The following is a 25253-nucleotide window of genomic DNA, read 5'->3' on the forward strand; positions in this document are numbered from 1 at the left end:
CAACCAATGAAGAGAGCTGAGACAGGTAGGTGGTTCACAGGTTTATGACAAACAAGATACCACAACAGGAACAAAACAGAAACTAAACAAATGCAGCAACACTAGAACAATGGATCCCAGCTGCTAGGGTTAAAGTACCTATGCAGAGATGAGTGAGGATGATTTGCATGGTTGCAGGTTGTGGCTGAAGTGGATAGATATAGAGCGTGCAGAATGAAGGTTTAAACTCTCGTAGTATCCTTAACAGGATTTTACCTAAAATGCTCCATTGATTGGGTGCTGCTGTTTAAGTGTAGGTATTTGGAACCAGCATGTGGGGGCTATATTATTGACGTCTAGGCTCATAGTGGAGACAGCCTGCTCAAGGAGACTTCCAGCACAATTCAATTCAACTTTATTTGTATAGTGTCCTTTACAAAAAAAATTTATCTAGGTGCTTTACAGAAACCCAGGGCCTGTCCCCCAATAATCAACAGTGGCGAGGAAAAACGTCCCTTTAAGGGGAAGAAACCTTGAGCAGGGCAAGGCTCCTATGGGAGGACCCTACTGCTGATGTCTGGCTGGGAAGAGGAGGAGAAAAAGGGGGAGGACGGATATTCTGTTGTAAAGCATACGGTTCTCATAAATTTATGACTAAATGAACAATTACAACAAAACTGATGGGTATGTATGTATGTATGTGCGTGCGTGCGTGCGTGTATAAAATCTCTCCCTCGCCCTACTGGGCGGTGCCTCCTTCCTTCAGACTCGGGTCCTCTACCAGAGGCCTGGGAGTCTGAGGGTTCTGCGCAGGATCTTAGCTGTTCCGAAGACTGCGCTCTTCTGGACAGAGATCTCTGATGTGGTTCCTGGTATCTGTTGGAGCCAACTACTCAGCTTGTTTGTTACTGCCCCTAGTGTCCCAATTACTACTTGGACCACTGTTGCTTTCATGCCCCACATTCTCTCCATCCCCTCCATATATATATACATATACTGTATATCCTTCTTCAGCCCACCTGTGACCTTTCTTTCTGGCCTTGTGTTGGATCTGTTCTTGTCACGGGTGAAAATCCAGTTCCATCAAAATGCTCTTGATCCTGTTGTGCTCTCTGGACTTCCTGTAAAAGGGCATTGAACCGATGATAGACATTCATTGCTGCATCCTCTTTCCTTGCACGAACAGGAACGGGCAGTTTTAGGTTCAGCTTAAAGCCTCATGAGTCAACATTCATATTTTAATTGTGATGTTTTGAGGTCAGATAGAGGGTTGGTTTGAGCTGCTGCAGCTTTGGCTACACTACTGCTGTTGATTAACCTAACCTGTTTGGTTATGATGCTGTGGGAAACCGGAGCCCCCCCCCCCCCCCCCATGCAGCTAAGAGCATACCCGTACTAACTCAACGCAGAGAGGCCTGTTGTAACTGGGGATCAAACGACCTTGCTGTGAGACTAACTTCGCCACTGTGCTCCCACAGTTAATTTGAACGTTGTCTTTTGAGGCTAATATTTCCAGGGTTTTCAGACAGTGATGAGTCAAGATGGGTGCGGTACTGCAATATAAAAACAAGGGTTAGAAGAGGAGGTGGAAGAAATCCCTCTGCTGCGGAAAAATCACTGCAATGGTGATGACACAAAACATACTGACATGTTTTAACTTTTTTGTTTTTCCAATTGAAAAACAAGGCCATCAGGGCCATGAAAGAGGCAGATGTACTCTTCTTACTGGCCTTTATCCACTTTACCAGAGCTATGCTCAGTTTGACTTGAATGGCTCATCACTGCCATCAGCATGATCCTGTTCCATTTAATCTTTATTTATAAAGTGCCTGTTACAATCACTTTTTCTCAAAAATCAAGAGTCAGACCCCCAAAGCAAAAATCAGTGGCAAGTAAACACTCCCTTTTAAAGGAAACTCAATTGGGGGCTGAAAATCATTTATATATTTTCTTAGATATAGTTGGTATATATAAGCAATAATAAGACCTAGTAGTAAACATTCAGCATTCTGAAAATAGGTTTAAATATATGAGAAGGGGTGGACAGTAAAAGGCATTTGAGACATGATGTAATTAAAGTTAGGGAGGACACGGGAGGAGAAGGAGGGAATGAAGACAAAGTATGGAAAGGAAAAGGGGACCTAAAAAAAAATGAAAAAAGACATTTACATGGCAGATACTGTAGACCCTAACAATTCCAACCCCATACAGAGAATGATTGAAGGCTTTTAAAGTCAAAGTGGGTTGAGTTATGTTGCATCTTTGATGTTAAAAAGGATTGAGAAATCTACATAAATGGCATAATTTTACACATAGAACCGCTAAATTGATGTATTGAGCATAAACAAACACAAAATGTAAGAGAACAATGTTGTTCTGTTGAGTGTAATAAATTTTGAAACGGACCAGCAGAATTGTAAAGAGACATGTTGGTTAAGAACATCAAAGAACTGTAGGTTCAAACCCATCTCCAGTATCACCAGTGCTTGAATAGAAAAAGCTAGTAGTTACATGGCTGCCACAAAGGACAGGAAAGTGTCAACCATTTTTCTTCCATTTTCCAGTTTCTGTCTTTCAAGAATTCCCTCTTGGTCTGTTTCTTATTCTTTTTTCTTCTTCAAACAGACTCTCTGGCTCTTTGAAAGACATCAGTCACTGTTGTCGCATGGTCGGGCACACTGTACAGATATGTGACATGCCATGCAGCCAGCTGATCATGTGTCATTACACAACAGTGCCATTCGCTCCTACTAAAAACATAGCTAATATAGGCCAAAATTCATTCACCTCCAGTGCTTACCTACAACAACATTGCCCCCATGCCAACATCAATGGAGTCTATACCCAGTAGGTTTTGGGGCTATGAGTACAGGGGCATTTATGAGGGCCTGCTGCAGGATCTAATGCTGCTTTCTACTTTATGTCTAATTTGATCAGTCCTCCAAGATTCATTCAATAATCCTCAATGGGGGGGGGGGGGTACAGACCTTTCAAACTGATACTTTATTAACAGGTAGTTTTCTTTGAATCAACAATGAGGTGCTCTGAAAAGTTTCCTCTCATTTTCTAAGAGAACACAAGAACAATAAGGAATATGTAATAGAAAGTCAGGAGGCAGAGAATGCAGACGTTTTTATTTCAGTGTCAATTTACAGCCGACTAAATTAACCACACTGTATTTCTCCTGAATCATCTGTGTTCACGTTCTTAACAAGTATCAAAAATTCAAACTGACATCAGTGTATATAGAGGTAATTTTGCCATTTACTCCAGTAGTTATCGTAAATAGTATACAAAATTGTAATACAATTTACAATTTTTAACAATTATAAATTACATACAAATAATAAAATGCAGCGAAAATACAAAATTATATCAGTAAAAAAGTGCTTTTGAATAACTGGTACTTTTAAATTAACATCAGTCATTTGAAGTGCAACACTATTTGTTGAAGTTTTCACTGAATGAGAGGAAAGCTGCTGCTGCTGCTGCTGCTGCTGATTGTCCGTCCAGGTTGGCTCTTTAGATTGTCAGCATCCGAATACATTTGATATTAAATTGAAGCTACCTGTACAAGATTTCCACTGGAAAAAAGATGGAAATAAGGCAGAGTGTATTCCACATTGAGTGTTTCACAGTTGCTTAGCATCAACAAGTACCTTGGTGAGGCGGGCAATCTAGAGATTTTGGAACTGTAAAAACTCCGGCTTCACGTCTTCTCTGGTGTCATATGAGCTATATTGTCAAATAAGGAATTTGTGTTAGGATGTTTGCAGTTATTTATATATATAAGGAAATATATGAAGTATAATTGACATGCTGAGTCCAGTGTTAGTGAAACCAGCGCAAAACCAAATGAAACGTTTTATGGTAAATGTTTTTGAATTCTTTGAATAACTTATAAATATGAAGTGTTCCTAGTTTTATAGCCTGTGAACTGCATTATCCATGACTGAATCCAAGTGGATTGAATGAATTGGATTTTTGTTCCCCTTTCATGCTGATGTCATTCATAGCTGGTCATATTGCAGGATTTCCCGTGAACTTCCGTAATTCCTTAGCTCAAGTCCGGAAAAAAATGAAATATGGAGTTCAAAAAACAAAAAACTGGAAAATCTAAATATAGCGCAGCTTATACTAATTTCTGACTTTTTGACATCTTTGTTTATCTGTTGTTATTGATTTTTTCAATTTTGCCAGTCTTCTGTCCTCTCTGCCTCTCTCTTCCCTCCCAACTTCTTCTCCCTACCTCCCTCAACCCTAATTACCCGTACCCTGGACCTTACCAGCATCTAATTGTCCCTACTAAAACCTAAAACCTCTCTTCCTCCTCCTGTTTCTCTCTGCTGATTTTGATTTGTGTGCCTGTTTTGCACCCTTGTACGAAATAAAACGCTGAAAATTTACCATGCAGGCACCATTGGAGTCCTCCCTATCCGCTCGTGTCTGTTTGAAATTAAGTGCAGAGCATGCAAACAAAACAGAAGAGCAAAAGACAAGCTGGATGCAACTAATTGCAAATCATTCTTACCCTTTTCTCCTCAGAAGAAACTTGCGCACACAAAGACCAGTTGTAAAACCAACTGTAAAGGCAATAATAAATTAGAAAAGGTTTATAGTCATATTCTTTAGAGAGTTTGGTGATAAAATTGTACATTACCTAATACAATGCACAGCACCCCAAGTACAACAGCTATATGTCCTATAAGAGAAACACAAACGTATAAGAAATAGATATATAAATAATACTTCTCCTTGGGTTTAACACAACTCACCTGTATCTTTGTTAGTATCTACAGTCCCTTGGTTCAAGTCTGCAAGCACACTACAGTCTTTTACAAAGAAATGAACTGAAGCGGTAAATTAAATTTACAGTAACATTAATGGTCATAATTTATCTATAGAGCATAGAATTAAGACCAGATGTTAAAACCTATCTGCAGGAATGCTGTTCTGTACTGTTTTATTAATTTATGGTGAAAAATGTGAGGACAAAAAGTTGTGGAATAAAAAGAAAGAAAGGATTAGGGGAGAGGAGAGGAATAGGAGAGGAGTGGAGAGGAAGCTATGTGCCTGTTGGCATGATCATGTCTGTACCCTGGGAGCTAAATGCTCATCCACCCATTCTACTTTTGAAGATTCTGATGACCACAGGTAAACCAGCATTCTGAGAACAAAGGGGTCAGTGTGGATTACAAGATGCTATTAGCTCCTCCAGGTAGGAGGGAGCTAGGCCCCTGAATACCTTGTAGGTCAGAGGAAGAATTTTCAAAACTACTCTAGATTTAATGGACAGCCAATGAAGGGAAGCCACTATAGGAGTCATATGATCTCTTTTGTCAATACCTGTCTGAACTCTAGCTGCAGCATTTTGGACTAGCTGGAGGCTTCTGAAAGAGTTGTATGGACATCCTGACAATAATAAATTACACTTTTCCAGCCTGCAAATAACAAATCCATGGACTAACTTTTCACCATTTCACCATCTTTCCCACACTGAGCTGACTTTCACCCTGAAATATTTTAGAAAATAGGGCTGTACTATGACGACGTAATTATAAAACACATTTTAATTTTAACACCAGGAACAAACTAATCACAGGTCAGTGTGTTACACTTTAAGAGTCACTGAACCATCCTCTACAAATCTCATCTTATTTTCTTTCAGTTTTTTAATACCTTCAAGCAATGTTGTTGATGATACGCTGCCTGTAGTGCCTTCAGCAGCTGCTTTCGTCATGTGTCTGCTACCTTTGGAGAGAATTGCCATAATGACATATCAAGTTTGGACAGCATTGGAACACACATCTCAGGGTGAGACTCCTTATATGCATGCAGGATCCGTCCTTGTTAAAACCTGCTCTATAATCATTGTGAGGTTCTGGGGATGTTTGGTACCTTGTTCTGAATGCGAGACGGTTGCTGCTGCACTAGTCGTGATAGTTTTATCTCGGTGGGCTGTGGCAGCCGGTGATTCAGTCGAGGCTACTGTGACAGTGAAATAGCTTGTTTTTATATCCGTTGTCGGAGATGTGGACATCATCATTACGGTTGTGATTCCATTCTCTTTTGTCACACCTACATGAATGAGAAAAAAAACAAGTTTCTCTTGGGGAAGGGGGGGAGGGGTTCATAATTCATTACCTGCTTTCAGACATATATTTCAATCAGCAGAAACCTTATTGCTGATTGAAATACATACATCTTACATATGCAGTGTGCGTCTCTGTACTGCATCATAGATTTGTTTAAAGGTGTGACAAGAATGATCTCATTATCAACACCAAAAAAACAAGGAGATCTTCATATACAGGGAGGAGATCAAAGAGGTCATATTGTACAGGTATCTGGGCATCCACCTGGATAACCTCTCCAGCTAGAGGGATAATGTAGGTTATGTTTGTTGTTTACAGAAAAGGCTGTATTTTTTTTTCTTTTTTTTTTACAAAGTCTGAGGTTGTTTGATGTTGGCCAGAATGTCGTGTTTTTAGTCTATAAGGCAGTGATGGAGAGCAATATCAGGTCCGGGCTGACTGCATGGTTCATAAAACTCTCCGCAAAGTCCTAATTAAAGTTGCAGCACCTGGTACAGAGTGCCATGAAGTTACTGGAAGGACTAAAGAGCTCCTTCTTCAGCCCACCTGTGAGCAGTTCATACTCAGGCAGGTGGGGAGGGCCATATTCCAAAACCTAAAATAAACTTTTTGTACTTTTTTTACCCACCTCCATCAAAATCCTAAACAGATCTAGAGTCTTTACTCTTGAGATCTGGGAAGTGTGCAAGAAACTGGTGTTCTGTTTGTTTTTGTCTAAACTGGATTTATGTTTTATTTTCCTTTTTTTTATCCTTTCATCTTTTATTGGATGTGTCGTGTATGTACACGTACAACCATCTTGTTTATGTTAGAGTATTTTGTTGCAGAATACTCAGTATTCAGAGTTGTCCCACCCCAGCCTTTCCACACTCTGTCACACCTACATCAGCACACTCACTCACTGATATACAGTAGATGCAAGGGGTTTTCATGTTGAAGTGCCCTAAAGGCGTGTGATTTCCATGTTTAAATGACTTAAACAGATGAGGCAGAACAAATTCCAAAATATGTTGAGCAGGGAAGAGGTTGGGGCTTGAGTCCATTACTTTTCTAAAGTAACCAACATGGTTTTAGGGTTTGAACTGAAGCAAATGTCAGTGCTGTTTGTGTCTACATGTAATCAAAAAATACTTAATGTTACTATAGTGGTCTAGAAGTGGTAAAGGTCTGGGTAATAGGTGCAACACATTCAACTGCACTAACCTTGGCATTCAGGAGGGTGAGAGTCATATTTGCCAGTTTCAGTACACACAATCTTTTCTTTTCCAACAAGGGTGTATCCTCCATTGCAAAGGTATTCTATGGTATCTCCATACTTTGGGCGGTCTTCAGAATTCCACAAGTTCATGCCATTGGTCACATTACCAGGTTGATCACATGTTACAACTGAGGAGACATACAAACACGTCTCAAAAACATTTTGCCTTGAAACATGCTATAAAAGTCCTAAAACTCTTCCATTACAAATTGTGCCTTTAATGAAATAAGGTCCCATTGTGGCTTTTGGAAGTGGCAAGATTTTTGAAATGTATTATAAAAGACTTTTACTTTTACACTTGGCTCTTCCAACCCATCCTCTGGGATAGCACTGTTTGAAGCTGGATCCACTGAGATAGTAACTGTTGAAAGCAGAAGAAAGAATAAACAGGACTGCTCTTCTGAGAAAGGATAAATACTGTACAACAGTGACTAGCAAAGTTAGTTATAATGGAAGAAATAATCATTTGATCCCCTGATGATTTTGTAAATTTCACCTCTTATAAAGACATGAACAGCCCATACTTTCTATGTTGGGATTATTTTAACAGAGAGACACAATATTAGATACACCTGGCCACATGCTATTCTCCTAAGCCTTCTCTGAATCATTCTGGGGTTTACTGTCAAACATCATACGGGCCCAAACGTGAGGCTCTTGAGCAAGGGAACCTTGTAACGATGACTCACATTCCTCAGAACCATCCCCACCTTGCATATTATTGTGCCATCAGTGGTCTGTTTTTCTTCTAGGTTTTAGCTCAATATGTGTCATATATACATGAGTTGAAATTAAGAGAACATTCTTGAAGTCTAATGTATGATGCATAAAAGGTCTGTGGAGGTCAGACATCTTGCCAATTGGTAGGGGATTAAACACTTATTTCACTTTATGACATATAAATGAATGTATAACCTTCATATAATTTTTTTCACAAGAGATATTCTGTCTCACTCTGTTAAAACAAAAAAAAAAACACAATAAAAAAATATGTATTGGTCACGTCTTTGTGAGGTGGTAAACTTGCAAAATCAACAGGGGATCAAATCAGTATCGCCATCACTGTATGTCTGAGTAGCTCCGTCGTTGGTAATGGGCAGAATTCTAATCAGCGAAACGGCAACGTGTTCTGAAAAGAGGGCCTCAGGATTTATCTCCTGAGGTTTCCTGGTGTGGCGTCAATACAGCTTTTCCATAAGGAAAGAGTGCTTTTTGAATATGTGAAGACGGTATACTTTTGATGTTGAGGACGGTATACTTTCTGTTTCGGTGTACTCACCCTTTATCACAAAATACTCTCACCAGTGCACGAAACCGAGTGCCCTGGCTGGTATTGAATTTCATATTAGGCTCAGATTTTGGCAGTCCACAGTCCATCTCTGTGAATAAGACACAGCATCACCAATTGATAATAATAAATCCATTTAATACAAAATAAAATCTGCTTTAGAAATTAAGACAGTTGGCACTTACCTTTGCAGATGAGGTTTGGTTTACTCCATTCCCTATTAGTGCACACTGTGGCACCAGAACCACTTTCTTTCTCGTATCCTCGACCGCACTCTAAAATGACTTCAGAGCCTTCAGGAAAACTGTTCAATAGAAGCGCTGCTTCGCTTAAGACAATATTTTCTGTTGCCTGGGGTTTCTGACACTGAGCTGTTGGGGGGGGGGGAGACAGAATTCAGCAGCACAATCAACAGTAAGCCAGGGTGCATCTGACGTACATTAATGGAATCGCATTTAAAAATGAAAATTCACTGACTATCTACAATACATGCAGCTACGACGGAGAAGTGGATGAACTGAAGCTTCAGTTAGTTAAAACAATTCTTTTTGAGTTACTCAGCAGCGCGGAGGTGGTTGCTTTGAAAGTCATAAGACAATAAGAACCATTACAAAACAAAAAGTAATCAGAAAAGTCTTGATTGTTGATCACGACATAAAAAATTAAATGTATAAATCAGGGAACAAAACCTTTTTTTCATCTTTCAAACTACCGCTCTTCAAAAGAAGTTCTCAAGATACAGCAAAGTGCATTCAGTAACAATGAAAAAGAAATTTGAATATTAAATAATAACTTTTGAGAGACCAAATGCATTTTGTCTCAAATGTTTGTGAGAACTGTGGACTAATCTAAACTTGTGTATCCAACTAATACTTTTAGTTTTGGGGAGGAGTAGAGTTAATGCTGGAAGAGTTATCCCTTCCTGGTTTTTACTTCATAACAGACCTACAATATTCCTACTCCGATAAGAATGAAGTGCTCTCCCACTGTGAATTTATAGCTTCACACATTGACTGGGTGTGTTCGTATAAGTTGGTACAATTCTGCTAAAGTTGAACATGAAAAACCATCTGGACATCATTGTGTCCTTATGTGTTTACATGAGGCAGCTTTGTTATAATGCAATCTGGTCCAAACACCACATATTATCATCTAGGACCTCAGTGCTTTAATCAAGAGTTTAAACAGTTTAGTCAGAGCAGAAATAGTTTCTTGTTTTATGGCACAACTTTGTTGTTATGCTGTTTCACTGGCCGATGTACTTCAATATTTTTTTACTTTGTAGCTGGGGGTTTTGTATGAAAAAACAAAGTCTGCCCTTATAGAATGTGAAAATAGCAGCACTGGGATTTGGACGTGCGGACACCTCCAAACGTAGGGCAGATGAATGAAAGATCTTTCCATTCTGACCTGTTGTCTATCCAGATGTTTACAGCTTTTTCTTCTGCTACGTACCAGCCCATTTTCCTCTCTATCCCAGCATAACCAGCCCATATATCCTCTGTCCCACCATAACCAGCCCAATTATCCTCTCTGTTCCATCATAACCAGCCCATATATACTTTGTCCCACCATAACCAGCCCATATATCCTCTCTGTCCCAGCATAACCCATAGCCCATATATACTTTTTGGAGTTTTGAGTTGTAATTACCTCTGAAGATATAACACTGCTCTGGTTTCTATCTTTCTTCTCTTTTTTTTCTTTTTTTGATCTACGGTAATAAGAAGATACACCTCCGAAAACGTTTAGGGTACCCACATATTATAAATGCGCTGACTTTGTCTAACAAGTTGCGAATTCTAAATTTAAAAACAAGAAAGACTGACGCTGCTTTTCTAGTAATTTGGTCTTCTCTTCTTAAGAACACAAATGATAAGAGGAGGATGGCATTACTGACCTGCTGCATTCACGAAAATTAGGTGTAAAAACACAAGGATTTTCACTCCCCGCGTTGTGCATACTTTCACGAAACGTTCCATGGCGGCTACACAGTTCCCGAAACTTCTGTTGGAAATTATTTTCGCAACTTTTTGGTGGAACAAACTAATCTCGCTTGTCAGCGACACTCCCCCCGATCCGTCAACGAAGTCAGGTTAGCTTGAACAAGCTCACACTGACAGGAAGCAAAGATGTGCCTTCAGAATAAAAGGACAAATATCTGTCTGTCTGTCTGTCCAATAGGCTTTATATTTGAGTCATAGTCCAATAAAGTGACCAAAGACGAGTCTAAATGCATGTTATTACAGGGTCTCCATGCAGTAAATAACTTGGGATCTAAATGTATGTGACATCATGGGCGTGTAGTAGGAAAATGGGGGTCCTTTATTTTTCTTTTTTGTTCTTGGTATAAACACCCGCAAGCTTGGTCAATAGTGTGATTTGGGTTGTAGTCATGGATACACTGCGTAATAAGTTTCAACAAAAGGGTTGTGGCTGATTGGCGCGTGCGCACGCACACACACACACACACACACACACACACACGCCCTGGGTAAATTCCAAGGATTCCATAATACCATAGATGTTTGCTGACAGGGCCCTTCTACCCACAAATCCAACCCACGGAAACCCACGGACGTATGACACAGAAACCTGGCAACAAGCTCTTATTGTTTGTACACACTTTAATGTCTTGCGTGTAGAAAATGCCCAAGGCCACCAAATATACAGCCTAATCCCAGAAATAAAAAATGACCTAGTGAGAGCAGGTCATACCTTAAAAACGAGCAAAATTTAATGTTAAAGGCCAGTGAAGGGGCAGCTTGTGTGACTTATCTTTTCCAGCTGTTTCAAACAGCTCGTTTAAACGTTCAAGCGAGAGATTAAGACAGCGTCCTTAGGCGTTAAGATCTTCACCCAATAGGAGAGCTAACCTAAGAAGGGCCTCTCAGCAAGGCTGGCACAGTCGCCCAAAATATTGTTGATCTGTGCTATACACCTGCTTTCTCATGTTCTTAACAGTTTTCCAAAGAAGATCAAGGAACATCTGATCCGATTCTATGGGCTAGAAAATATAATACTCAAATACCAGACTAAACAACTACTTTACTTTAATTAAAAATATCCTCCTGATGTCGGCCCATTTTCCAAAGACTGGATTTTGTCGTCTATACTCACTTTTATTAATGTGAAGAATGTTTATTGGCGACACCTAGTGGCTTGAAGTAGACTATTCATCCCAAGAGTTATTAACTGTTTCCCGTCCACAAAAAGGAATACATTTTTTCCATCTTAAGTGTGTACTTTGTGTCGTAGCTGATCTTTTGTTCCAATACTGACCATCCTACATACCCGTTCACATCACCTTCCACACTTGTTTCCAAATAAATCAATTTATCCATATACTGTATTTTGGGACTTGAGTGACAACAGGAGTTTTCCTTTAAAAAAAAAAAATTAATATAAAATGACAGAAAATCTTTTGCCAAATGCTTTCATCTGCAAAAAAAAAACAACTCCACAAATTATGCAATATTTGTACCTTCAATAGGATCGCTCAACTCACATTTTTTAGCACTTTTTCTAATTGTCTCATGCATTTATCATTGCTATACAATTCTGCTAATGATGGTCTCCAATGACCGGGTTCTGATTGGCTGATTGGGTCTCATTTAATCCCCCATCAAGGTCATTAACCTAATGGAAGCACAAAAGGAGTTGTGGTAATCATGCACAGACAAATCATATTTCAAAATCATTGAAGCATTCAAAAATCTGTCAAGGACTGAATAATAACCAAATTGGACCTTATTATTCATCATCTTAATTAGGAGGTGGAACATTAATACAGCTTTGACTTTACAGCTCCAGAAAACATGTTAATGTTAGGTTTATCCCTAGCCTTTATTCTGGTATCACAATTCATAAAATGCTGCTGATGTCATTTTGTTCTACAAATGCCACACAGAAGCTAGCAAACTGATTAATGTTGCATGTATGAGAAATATCTGATGTCTCATGATATCTCATGATTAATAAGTGCTTTCTAAAATGACGTCTGATGGAGTACTGTAGGCTAGGTAGGTAAAATACTGCCACAAATGAGTCTCGGAAAAAAAATGCATCAGACAACCATTATCCTACCAGTAAAGAGTATTTTCAAATAAGTGTGGGTGACAAACTGGTCTTTGACAATTGAATGATTAGTTTTGGTGCCATCAATTACAGTCATAATTTTAATACTTGTATTTTTTTTTCTTCTTTAAAGTTGCTGTTCAGGAGACTTACGGTAACCTTCTAAATCAGTCACATCAATCTCGGGCAAATGAGAAATTAAAGAACCAATATGTGCAGGAGCTGAACAAGGATTAAACAAGGAGTGCCAGTTGAAAAGCTGTGTTTGGAGTGTGATGGAATGTGTGTGTGTGTGTGTGTGTGTGGGGGGGGGTGGCGGCTGAGCGGCTGGAGGTTCTTGACCATCATGGTGACCAACGTGCAGATTGGCTTTTGAGTTGAATGGAGGAAGAGAACCTGAATTCTGGCACCTGTCACGTATTTTATGCAATGTATCTTAGTACAGGGAAGAAAAAAGGTGTTTTCAACAAACCTTTATTTTCAGTGCATGAACAGAATACCATGCCATGGTCATTATCTTATCTTTTTTCCATTTATTTTTAAATATTTCCCTCTTATTATTATGTTTTTACATAAAAAAATAATGGAACAATTTAATATACCTCTATGTTTCTTTCCCCAGAGAGAGCACTCAGCAAGTATTTATAAAGGTGCTGTACAATGTACAAACATTTACATCTACAGCCCCTACATAATGTATAAGATACCACAGGGATTTTCTTTTCTTCTTTTTTTCCCCAAATGAAGCAATGCAAGGCCACAGAATAATGTGGAGTTGAGGTGCAAAAAGGTCAAAATAAAAAACAAAACAAAACAAGAAGACAGTATCCCTGTCTACAATAGTTCCCCCATTCATCCATCCCAGTGATCCTGGTGCTGACTGCCTCATAGAAAGCCAAGTAGTACATTTTAACCATATAATACTTTAATATCAGGTTTTTGTTGCACACCTTTAAAATGCCCACATCATTGACTTTATTGCACATTTGCTACTGTACAGCATTCCCTGATATCCCAGCACTCCCTGATTTACTCATTTAATTATTTTGACTCAGTTTCTTGACCAAATATTTCAGCTATACCCATCCCCACTCACATATTCAATGAAGTCAAATCTCTATCTTTCCTGAGCATCCTTTTTATATCTTTGACATAAATCTGTAGCTCCATTATTCTCCAAATTACCATGTCACATAATGTCACAACAGAAATCAGTACATTTGTACCTTTAAGACCCTCGTTTATTCCATTTTGCCCTCATTTCCCCCTTCTCTCCTTCCTTATTAAAATTAAACCATAAATGGCGTGACTCAGAAAACAGCATTATAAAAACTGCCACATTGGCTTCAGGAGAAAAAAGATTTTGGATTAAAAGAATAGTATAAATAAATACGTGAAAAATAATAAATTAACACATTGGCAGCAAATCACATCACTGTTTAGATACAACTCATGGATGCTGTGTTATGCTACAAGGGCAGATGCAGTGCATTTGAATTCAATCGGCGTTTAAAAATTAGAACATTCAAAACATTCAAATATATATTGTATTTCACCATAAGACATGTTTTGAATAAACATCTAATACAGCGGTTTGCACGCTATCTAAACTCAACAAAAAATTTTTAGACCCTTGACAATCCCAAGCACTGAAGTACATTGGAAAGATGGCAAACGCTTAAATAACATGGTTGAAATCCTTGAAGTATATATCAAAATGTGACATGGCTTAGTACAGCTACATATACCTATAATAATCTACTATCTCCATTAATTACACATTAGTTATCGTAGACAGGGTAAACAAGATATGAAAGCACAAGTTTATGGTCTTTCTGATGGTAATTGTCCAGTGTCTGGGTAAAGTAGTATGTTTTGTGGGTTGCATTAGAAATTCGTCGTCTCATAAAAAATTGGAACATCTACCAGTGATGTGAAGAACCTGTGCAGTATAAACAAAGACAAAAAGGACAGATTGCATGCAATGACCAAAATCTCAGGGGCGAAAAAGAAAGTCACTTTATCGCAAGGTGCGATGGAATGACAAAGCCCCATGATGAAGGTCTCATGAGGACCATCCTGCAGGCAATGGACCCTTCTTTTCTTCTCTGCATATGGATCATTGCAATTTAATGGGTGGAGTGTTGCCCTAATAGTCATTCAGAAACAGGCCTCCTGGAGTGGCACATGTTTAAAAGTAAAGTTTGGGTTAAAAGTAATGTCTGGTGAGCCTCTCTTAGGTATGCCGCACACATGCTTGTCCTCCACGTCGTATTGAAGGAAGGGAAGTGGCAGAGGAGAGCTGCTACATGCCACACATTGTATCGCAAAGAAAGTGATAATACAAATCAGGCTCCATCTGCTCTTGTTACATGGAAGAACTGAGGACAACAATCTATGGACTAATGCTGCTAATATAACCTTGTCCGGCTGGACTGAGGGTGATTTAATATTCTATCACAAAGGGTCGCGAAAGGCTTCTGCTTCAGAGAGGATCTTGGCTGAGCTGGGCACTTTCCAAGGACCAGGGCCGAGAGGTGCCTTTCTGCTCTGCAGGGTGTCTGGGATACTGTTTATAGAGGAAAATGTCTTACTTCCAGCGTCTTTGGAATAAAACAACTTGTCTCCATGAACCTTTGCATCTTTTAGGGAACCCGCTGAACCTGTTCTCCTCTGTCGGCCACTGGAAGTCAGCAGGGACTCTCCTGCATCTTTACATGTGGTACTGTGATCTGGATTTGTTTGATTAGTCTGACTATGTCTTGAGTCTTTACCTGAACTATTTCTGACTGGAGCAGTTTGCCGCGGGTGTCGGCTGTATGATATCCTGTATTTCTCTGCCTGTCTTTCCTGCACAAGGCTGGGCTTGGTCCTTTTTTCTTCAGTTTCTACCCCAGGTCCCTGTCTGCTCTCCGGTCCTTTTAAGGTGTGTCTGTAGGCTGAGTCTCCTAATCCTGGGAGAGGTTCCTGCTGATGCTGTAGGACTGAAGCTTGAGGAAACTTCCTTGGGCTGGTTGGACAAAATTTTGTTCTGTTCCTTCCCACTACTTCTTTTGGTCCCTGGCTTTGATTCTTTTTGGAATTATGATGTTGCTCTTTGGCTTTGAAAAAAAGTTCTTCTGGTTTCTTTGGGTCCCTGGTCCTCTTATAAAATTTCATGCTCTTGGGGGATACTGAAGACAGTGTTTTTACCGGCTCTGCTGCCCACTGAACACTCTCTTTCACTGAGCTTAAGCCCCTGCTGCTGCTTGTATGGGGCTTGAGACCTTTTGGAGTTATATTACTCCAGCTGTGGGAATGTTTCAATTTGCCAGAGTTGGGTGGAGAAACAAAGATGGAAGCCCCAGTTGGATATGAAGGGGAGTGAAGAGATGTATCCGAGAAAAACACTTCTCCAGAGTTGCTGGCAGGTGAAATGACTCTTTGACCATTATGACCTGTGGGAGGCAAACATTGTTACATATAGGCATTACCCAGCCACACATTATGCGTGTATTGAAAATTTAGAAAGAAAAAAGATAAATGTTTTGTGAGATGCATTTTGCATTTTCAGACATGGTGCTGAAACATATAGTTGGATATTTAGTTAGTTCTAAAGCTACAGCTAAAGGCTGCAATCCTTCTCTGATCTCTGAATCTTGCTTAGCAGTGGGTGTTTATTCTGACCATTTATGTGCATGTCTGACTTTTGAACATTGTTGCACAAGAAACCAATGCACTGCTGAGGACATTTATCAGAATCACAGGTGAATAGAAGGAAGAATTACCAAGTTAAGAGAAAAGAGGCCATAAAAAGTGGTGAAACTGTTAGTGTTGATGTTCAGTGTAGTAGCAAATGGTAGCAGAAGACGCACTACCTGCATCAGAGGCAAGAGGAAAAAGAGCCAGAAGGAAGATGAGTATTAGAAAACAACACAAAATGACAATCATATGATTTGATTCATAAGGTATACAAGTAGCATTCCAAAACACATGAATTTACAACAGACAGATCCTATTTGTGAACACTATTGGCTCTAGTGCCCCACTATAGGTACCGCTGAGTTTTGTGCAGTTAACATTAACACACATTGACACGTCCTACTCAGTGTTTCCAATTCCTGTAAATCCATAACCTTTCAAATAAAAGTTTGATATATTATCTTTCCTTCAACATTAGATCTAAAAAGTAGTTTCACAGTTATGGACGACATTTTTTAAATCGGTGATGTTCAGAGATAGTGATCATATACCTCCTGAAGTTTCATAAGAATTTAATAGACCTAAACTACTTTTTGAAATGATGAAATTGTACCAGCGCATGTCCACAAGATCTGCCTAGTACAGGACATCAAAATTAAAATCTGTGAGGGAAACCTTGGATTTGGGATGTTACTTACTGCTCTCTTGAGCCAACCCTGCCCCAGGTCTCAGCAGAAGGACCACTTTACTTCCTCCAGCTTGGATCAGCTCAATAGCCCGTGTATGGGAAATGCCATGTGCCGGCTCTCCATTAATCTCCACTATCTCATCTCCAACCTATTACAAATAAGCAAAGACCTGAATATACAGATCCCAGTAAGGGACAATGCACTAGAAAAGGGATGTGTAGATATGCTCAAAGAATTCTGACAGTTATTGATCAGATTATTGATGATGACCAAGAAAAATGAAATGATCGGGACTGTAGCACGAGCAATGAATTTCTGCTAGAACTGTTGAAATCAAACTTTACAGACTGTTGGATTCTTCTGCTTTATGACATGGAGAATAAAGACACATGACAATAAATGAGCCTAATTTAAAATGCCATAATAGACGTCAAATGACACAACAAAAAGAGGGGTCACCTGGTGTAACATTGTGCTTAAAAAATATGTGTACATGCACCATTAAATCCCAGTATGATGATTACGTGAATGATTTTCCTTGTACAACTAAAACCAATTCATTGATCAAAGTACGCTGAGCTCCACTGCAATAGATGATGCTGTGATGAGCACATAAGTTCATTTGTAGCTCTCTGGAAGCAGGAAAAATCATTTAAGTCTCTGTCCATTTCATGCTTTTTTATACTTTTGATAAAAGATCGAGTGTCACTTTGATGCACAGCTGGTGTGTTGAATTGTTGGTTCAAGAGAAATTCAACTTTGTACAGTTCTGATATTTATTCAGAAAACTGCTATAAATACAGTATCTTGCTAAATGTTAATGTACTGCCAGCCTCACATTAATTATTTAATATGTAATTATGTCATGTTGTGAAGGAATTAATCTGAAGAGGGAAAATGTGCATCCTGCTCTGAATGTAGTCTGTCTCACAAGCACACATGCTTTTTTAATTGGAAACGGTAAAACATTTCAGGATGAAATGGATTAGATTCCTGCTTGATTATGTGTTTGAGATAAACGGCAGAGGATACACACTGCATTTCTGTCCTTGCGTGAAGTCAGGCAAGATTGATTCCCACTAGCTGCAGCTTTTTTTCTGTTAGCTCAGTTTTATATTATCCTTCTCATCCTTATATGAATTATGTGATAATTACCCCCATTTATTTCATTTTTGAAATGTGTCAATGAAGATAAGAAGCACCATAGAGATTATAAATTATAGATTATTAAATTTTAAATATAAAATATATTCTTTACAGTTAGTTATATTTATGTGATAATTGTATTGCATGTGATTATTTAACTTTCTATTAACTGCTGTAATAGAAATTAACTTTATAAATGTTCATTATTTGAAAAACTTCTTTTATCACCCTCCCCCCCCAAAAAATAAAAATAATAAAAAATAAAAAAGCACACAATGCTTTAAGTTGGCTGCAAAATAATGAGGGCATGCCCTTCAGGGCCCCACATTCCAGCTTCCTTTCACAAAAATACCACTTTTCCCAGTTCAGTATCAATATTAGGAACAGATCTTAGGAACAGATGCACTCACATGGATCCTCCCATCTAGATAAGCTGGTCCATCCTCAGCCATCCTCAGGATGTACAAACCCATGTTGTACTCTGTTCCCCCTCTCAGACTGAAGCCAAAGCCCCTGGGGCCCCTCTCTAACTCCACCGTCAAACAACCCTGTAAAGCATAAAAGTTAAATTAGATTAAAAGCCTCACATAAAAACAGGCTTACATAATACACAAACACTTACAAAAAGCAAACAGTAAGTTACGACAATAGTTAAAACACATTTCATTTATAAATCAATTCAAATACATTGCAAAGACAGAAACAACATAAAAAAACCTTTAGATCAAATGAATAAGGAATAAAAACATAAACAACAGGCAGAGATTAAGACAATTTCATAGAAGTGTGTTTTGATGACGGTTTTAAAGATGTGGAATTCAACAGATATTTATTTATTATGGATGCAATCATTTTAATGAGTAGCTACATGCAGCAGTCGTACTCGACAAGTACTTGGTAAGATAGCACAAATAATCGCTATATTCTTACCTGGTTAGGTCCTGTCACACACAGCGTTCCCTGCTCACTAAATGGAAGAGTTTTGAAGTCAGAGCATTTTAGTGCATCCCTTTTTGCCTCCAAATTCTGGGTGTAACTACAACAAACAGCATTTCTTCCAAAAAATATGCCCTGAACAGCCTGCTGCAGGCCATGGATATAACATTATGCATTCAAAATCTAGTTCAGTGCAGGAGATTACATTACACACTAAATTCTGCCTTGCATTATGTGCCTTAGACTATACACAATCATTCTTTTACAGTTCCAGCATCTTTAATGAGAAAAACCATCTCATCCAGGGCAATTCCCTGTGGGTTCTTACTGTTCATCCTGCAATCCTGCTGACCTTTGCCCCAGAACTCTGTGCTGAAGAGCCGGACTCTGTTTCGCAGAACTGGTTCCAGATGGGGGCCCCTTGTATTCTAAAATACATTTTAATATTTTTAAGAGGAAAAAGGGATAAGGGAATCAAAACAATGTGTAGCGGCTTTACTTTCTCACTTCCTACCCATAGGCACATACAGAATCAGCATCCTTTGATGTTTATCTTACAATGTGGGAAACGTTCCCCATATGTAAGAGAGCAGTGCCAGCATGTGTCATAAGTCCTTGTTCTAGTGCACTTGTGAAAGCTGAAAAGCTTTTGTGACATTTTGGCATTCAAAAGAATGAAGCCATATACGAGGTTGAGGTCACGTGGATTACTGACTTTTGAGTACCTTCTGACCACTGGCAGAGATTAGTGAAATTCTTTGAAAGACAATGTGAGATAGAACATTGGCACCTGGATTTAAAAAAAAACCAAATTTTGTCAGAAAATAAAAATATAGTTAAAAGCTACATATAACTTATGCTGTAATAAACAGTGGCATGGGTACTTACCATCCTCAGGAACCACAGTCAGGGTGACGACAGTGCCAGCATCCTTGATCAGCTGGACAATGTCACTGTGAGAGAGCTCAATGATAGAGCGCCCATTTACGGCAGAGATGCGATCACCCACGTGCAACAGGCCACAGCGGTCAGTTGGACTGCCCTCGATGATGCGGCCGATTTTATGTGGAATCACTGAAAAGAGGTATTGGAAGACACAGAAATTAATCAAAATTAATTTCATAGCATTCCCAATAATTCCAAATTTCCATCTCAAATTTGAAGTTGACCATATTATTTACAGATGGAGGTGATGCAGATATCTTTCTCATCATTCAAAAGTAACTTAAAAGAAGACCCTCCAAAATTGCAACATTTTAAGAGGCATCCAGTAATGCATTTAAATTTTTGAGAACTTTCATTTAAACCCCTCCTTACAACATATTTTTATAGACTTGTTTGTCCAGCAACGGTGTTCTTTTACCGTCTTTTTATTGTCCTGCTCTATTGCTTTCAATAAATGGGATTTTTCAGCATTTCCATAAAGAGTATTGTGAATTCGTGCACATGGCAAACAAAGCAGCATCTGGGAACTTACCACCATATGGTGGTTTACTCTTGGAGGTGAGGATGACGAAGCCGAAACCTTCATTGTCTCTGCGGTGCAGCGTAATGTCAAACGACTCGTGGTCAAGAGCGCTAGGCATCGGAAGCCGAGGTAGCTTGGGAGAACCATTCAGCAGCACTGGGGTCATTTCCTGAGCTTCTTCGTCTGTTGCTTCTGAAAAGATGTTATGGCTAAAGCATGTTTGCCTATGATTGTGGGTTTTCCCAGTGGGATTCCATGTAATTTACAACAAATATACATGAAATGTCTACAGCATAGTTTCATAAGGCAAATCATTTAACCAACAGCTTTTATTTCAATAACAAAAGTGGTAAAATACCTAAATTGGTGCAGCTAGTGTTATTATTCCTCACCTCTGTAGATTACCTTCCTGCGTACAGTCAACATTACTTGACCATTCCTGGCTGCATTGGTCATCAGATCCAGCACCTGCTTGTGCGACCGACCTTTCACCATCACTCCATCAATGCCAATAAGCTCATCTCCAGCTCTCAGCTGACCATCTTTCTCTGCAGCTCCGTTGGGCACGATGGCCCCAATGTAGACCTGGGGAAATACATTCTAAAAGAGGGTTAGAACAACAGTATTATATTTCAACCATATACTGAATCTCTCACAAGATTGTTCATAGACTTACTGGCTGTTGTGGACCTTCGCCTCCCAGAACACGGAAGCCAAAGCCAGTTTCAATGTCTCGCTTTAGAAAAACATCAATGTCTTTGGTGTGAGGCTCTGTAGAATTAGTGAATTAGTGATCTGTCATTCATTGAGTACTGTTGAATGGCATGGAAGCAGATGAAAAACTGTGACTTTAAAATTTCCATGTCGATGCTTACGTCTGCTTTCCAGAAGAGCTTTGGACTTCAGGTACATTTCCGCCGCCTCTCGTTTGGGGGAGTCAGCACCAAATTGGGTAGTTGTGTTGTTGTCATAAGGCAGCACCTGGGGGGCCAAGTCTGTGGTAATGTCCAAATTCTCTGTGCTGGATGTCATTTCCTGTCTCTAAATTGAAAGATATACCCAGAACAATCACACTCAACATGTAGCTATACATTGTTTCTATTTAGTATATTAATTTGGTTTACTTTGCATAATAAATGTTTTATTTTAACAGTCATAACTGCAAATTTACACAAAGATGTGGACCATCAGGGCATAGTTGTGTTTCAGTGTTTACACCCAGTAAAATGCAAAGCATTTGTCTGGGGTTTTCTTTTCTGTGCAAGTCTCGATGTAAAACAACTGTTTTTGTTCAGTCAATATATGGAGCCACATAAAATATTACATTTTTACACTTCCATGCAAATTTCGTATTACTGGTGCGGCCAGAAAGTTTTCAGACACTGTCACTTTTTCCACAATTTGTTGTGTTAAAATGGATGGATAGATGGATAGATGGATAGATGGATAGATAGATAGATAGATAGATAGATAGATAGATAGATAGATAGATAGATAGATAGATAGATTCAGAGGCATGAGATAATTTTTTTGTCTGTAGATTACCCAGCATTGCATTTGAAAAATCCAAGAACTTAAATAATTTGGGAAATTATCATATTTAAATAAACAAATAAACAAAAAATTAAAATAAAAAGAATGCAGTGTTCTTTTATTTTATCCTGGCAAAGTTTCTTTTTCTATTTTCAGCAACCTCATTCATTTTAATAAACTGTCCATGATTGTTTTAAGATCAGGCTTGAATGATTGCGGTGAGCAACCAAATGATTGTTATTCTCACGTTATTGTTTTGCAGCCTTGACTCACTTGGGTATGCCTTCTGGCGGGAGGGCGAGCCCACTGACAATGGCTTAGCTATGAGGGCAGTCAGAAGACGATGTGTTTGTGATGTTTTGGTTTTTATTTTTCTGAAGGGGGGGTTGAGAGCAGAGGTCAGAGTGGTGGTATTGAGGTTGTATCTGTTTAAGATTGATACCAGGGCACTAGAAGCATACCTGTCCATACCTCCTCCCCTCATTTGTAAATCAGTATTAAATGTTATTAACATGTGTTTTGTCTGTCTGCCCATCCCTCCCTCTGTCCGTCCGTCCGTCAGCCTTCTTTGATGCTCTTGCTTATTCAAGGGTCTTCCATTAGTTTTCTGCTGTAATGTATGCTATATACATAAAGTATATTAGACTAGAAGAATAAGATAATATTTGCTTTGTTTATATTTTTATCCATTTTATTCATAATGCTGTGTCTGGACAGTCTGCACCCAAGACGATTAAAGGATAATGTGGCTTATTATGTAAGCAGAGCACCCAACAGCGATGTATAAAACCCCAACAGTAATTTCAGTTCTCAGAAATGCTTGTTTCTTTACTTTGAATTCCTTGAAATGTTTTGAAAGTTATGTGCCTGGCTTCGAATATTAAATAGAGTAAGACAGACAAAAGACTTTGTCGCTTTGACAAGTCCATTCATGTACAAAGGGTAACTTTCTTTATCTAAAATGGCTGCATTAATAACACCACTGCATCTAAATAGAGGCTCATCCTAGCTTTATTACCACAGCAGTCCCCTGACAATAGCACTAAGAATGCTGATAATGAAAGGAAGCAATTAATACTAAAAGACAGTGTAGAAAAACACAATCTATATTTATTACCACCATTTAGAGGCTTACCAAATAAGCTGAAGGTCAAAATGTTTTGAAAATTAACAGCATAAATCCCTTTGGGGAATAATAATGAAATAGGAAGGATATGGTTCTACTCACAGGCTTTAGATTTTTCACAGGTGATGTTTGACCTATGGACAAAAACACACAAGAGGAAAATGTCAATACTTTTTTTTGCACGTGTGATGTGTAAGCAGCAGTGTCTGGAACAAAGTCCAGCAGATGGCAGTGCCTCACTGACTGAGATGCCACAGATCTGGTCATAAGCAGCAAACAGGGTGCGGAAATCAAGCGTTCACTCAAGGATGCTCCATTAGGCAAAGTACTATGCACCCATATATCAGATTAAAGATACATAGAGAATATAATGGCTATACATGAGCAGAATACATGGAAGCCTAGGGCCTGGCGAAAGCAGTGGGTGAGGGTATTCAAAATCCATGCATATAATTTGCTGCACATGACACCCACACTTTTTATCTCAAAGCACTTGCACTGTTCCCTACAGATCATCTCTTGAAGCCCCTTCTCTCCACCAAGCCACCCCTTCCCACTTCCACACAGAAAATTAGCAAACACTACTCTGGAGCCCACAGGCTGTGTGGTTGGACCAAAAAGTCCAAGGAAGGGTTAATGGAGCCTGATGTAAAAGGAGAGACATAGCAGTATGTTCATGCTTCACTGCCAAATTGCCAATCCAACAATTGTCAAAGGCATTAAAACATGTGCTGCAGGCCCACCTGAAACACATTTTCTGCCCCCCCCCAACCACCACACACAGACACACATACACAAAGAGAAAGAGGGAGAATGATCATCCTAGCAACCATTCTCTAAAGTCAATGGTTGACAATGGTATTTGATTAGCCCGACTAGATCGTGCTGTATTTCATCCCCGAACAGGGTAATGGCGTCATTGAGGGTAAACTATGCTGGGTGTTCTGCAGATTTATGAGGAAGGGTGTGGTGTAATTGTGAGGTGGAGGACCCCAAGGACCTTCCCTTTGTAGACATTTAACTGCAGTTTTTTAGGTTGCCATGGTTGTAGAAACATGTAGAAATTGCCGGTACTTTTTTGATGATTAAAGCCAATCCAGGGGTTCATGGACTTACACAGTGCATCCCTGGGGGCGCGGAGAGAGATGGAGGAGACATCTGAAGGGTTCACACCCTCCCTCTTCGTTATGTAATTCTTGCTCTCCGTCTTGTAATCAACTGCATTATGCCAAAATGAGATTTATCATTTTTAAAGTAGGACCATGTGAGAAGAGTGTGAGATACACAGTTTGTTTTTGTGACCAAGACAAAACAGCGAAACTGGAAGTACAACTAGAGTACGTGGGCTGCGGGACAGACTTCAAAAGAACGCCTTTTAAACTTTTTCTTTTTGTCATTCACTTCCTCCTCTACCAAAACCCTGCAAAGAACTTAAGAGAAGGACTGCACCACATAAGCTTTTGTTCTTTTTATCTTGAGATTCGAGCAAGATTTCTTGCTGATCACAGGGAAAAGGGAATTTCAACAGAATACAATACATCAATTAGATTTTCTAAATTCCTTATTTTAAACAAAAATCTATATAACTGCAGGTCAGCAAGGTGGTGAAGTGATTGGCTCTATCACCTCACAGCAAGAAGGTTCCGGGTTCGGATCCCTTTGAGGTCACAGACGAAAGCCATGCATTTGTGGGAAAGGTGAATCGGAATTCCGAAATGATTCCGAAAATTTCCTGTGGCGTAAATATGGAGATGAATTGTTGTTTGACCTGTATGTTGGCTCTGCAATGAGCTGGAGATGGGCCTAGGGGGTACTCCAACCAAAGGCAGCTGGGAGGTGCTCCAGCCCTCCCATGTGGAAAACGGTATAAGACGGATTAATGGATTGATTTGGCCGCAATTGTTTACTTCTAAAAACTCAAAACTGTTTTTCATCTGACAGAATCTTGAGCATCTTGGTTTGGCGTAAACTATTTTT

At 39.2% G+C, this 25253-nt stretch overlaps 2 protein-coding genes across 16 annotated transcripts in view; both read right to left on the minus strand.

The window, feature by feature from the left end:
* Window positions 1–3086: 3086 nt before the first annotated feature.
* im:7151449 (complement decay-accelerating factor) lies at window positions 3087–10723 on the minus strand. 12 transcript variants are annotated; one of them, XM_057031369.1, is made up of 13 exons: window positions 10521–10723; window positions 8806–8895; window positions 8612–8711; window positions 7623–7693; window positions 7278–7460; window positions 5878–6057; window positions 5659–5730; window positions 4755–4793; window positions 4640–4681; window positions 4511–4562; window positions 4387–4425; window positions 3639–3714; window positions 3087–3563 (listed from the first exon to the last, which is right to left on the minus strand). In XM_057031369.1, exons 1-12 carry the CDS (start codon window positions 10600–10602, stop codon window positions 3657–3659), a joined length of 1008 nt encoding a protein of 335 aa, XP_056887349.1. In that variant the 5' UTR covers window positions 10603–10723; the 3' UTR covers window positions 3087–3563; window positions 3639–3656. The 12 variants fall into 12 exon arrangements, 8 of the variants coding, with proteins under 8 accessions (XP_056887349.1, XP_056887348.1, XP_056887344.1 ...); XM_057031368.1 differs by having other exon boundaries at window positions 5878–5967; window positions 8806–8991; window positions 10521–10720; XM_057031364.1 differs by having other exon boundaries at window positions 8806–8991; window positions 10521–10717.
* Window positions 10724–13155: 2432 nt separating this feature from the next.
* LOC130524872 (membrane-associated guanylate kinase, WW and PDZ domain-containing protein 3) overlaps window positions 13156–25253 on the minus strand; it is a 109624-nt gene continuing 97526 nt past the window's right edge. For 3 of the 4 annotated variants that reach the window (XM_057031358.1, XM_057031361.1, XM_057031362.1), the window contains 11 exons: window positions 23379–23410; window positions 21493–21658; window positions 21294–21388; window positions 21010–21217; window positions 20627–20809; window positions 20038–20223; window positions 19478–19577; window positions 19144–19180; window positions 18624–18761; window positions 17077–17215; window positions 13156–16134 (listed from right to left, as the gene is read on the minus strand). In XM_057031358.1, coding sequence (XP_056887338.1) covers window positions 15155–16134; window positions 17077–17215; window positions 18624–18761; window positions 19144–19180; window positions 19478–19577; window positions 20038–20223; window positions 20627–20809; window positions 21010–21217; window positions 21294–21388; window positions 21493–21658; window positions 23379–23410 — 2264 coding nt within the window. In that variant the 3' untranslated portion in view covers window positions 13156–15154. Of the gene's footprint in view, window positions 16135–16464; window positions 16555–17076; window positions 17216–18623; window positions 18762–19143; window positions 19181–19477; window positions 19578–20037; window positions 20224–20626; window positions 20810–21009; window positions 21218–21293; window positions 21389–21492; window positions 21659–23378; window positions 23411–25253 lie in introns of all 4 variants that reach the window. The other variant, XM_057031363.1, reaches the window with a different exon arrangement.

The sequence above is a fragment of the Takifugu flavidus genome, chromosome 4 (assembly GCF_003711565.1).
Source record: "Takifugu flavidus isolate HTHZ2018 chromosome 4, ASM371156v2, whole genome shotgun sequence".
Classification (NCBI taxonomy): domain Eukaryota; kingdom Metazoa; phylum Chordata; class Actinopteri; order Tetraodontiformes; family Tetraodontidae; genus Takifugu; species Takifugu flavidus.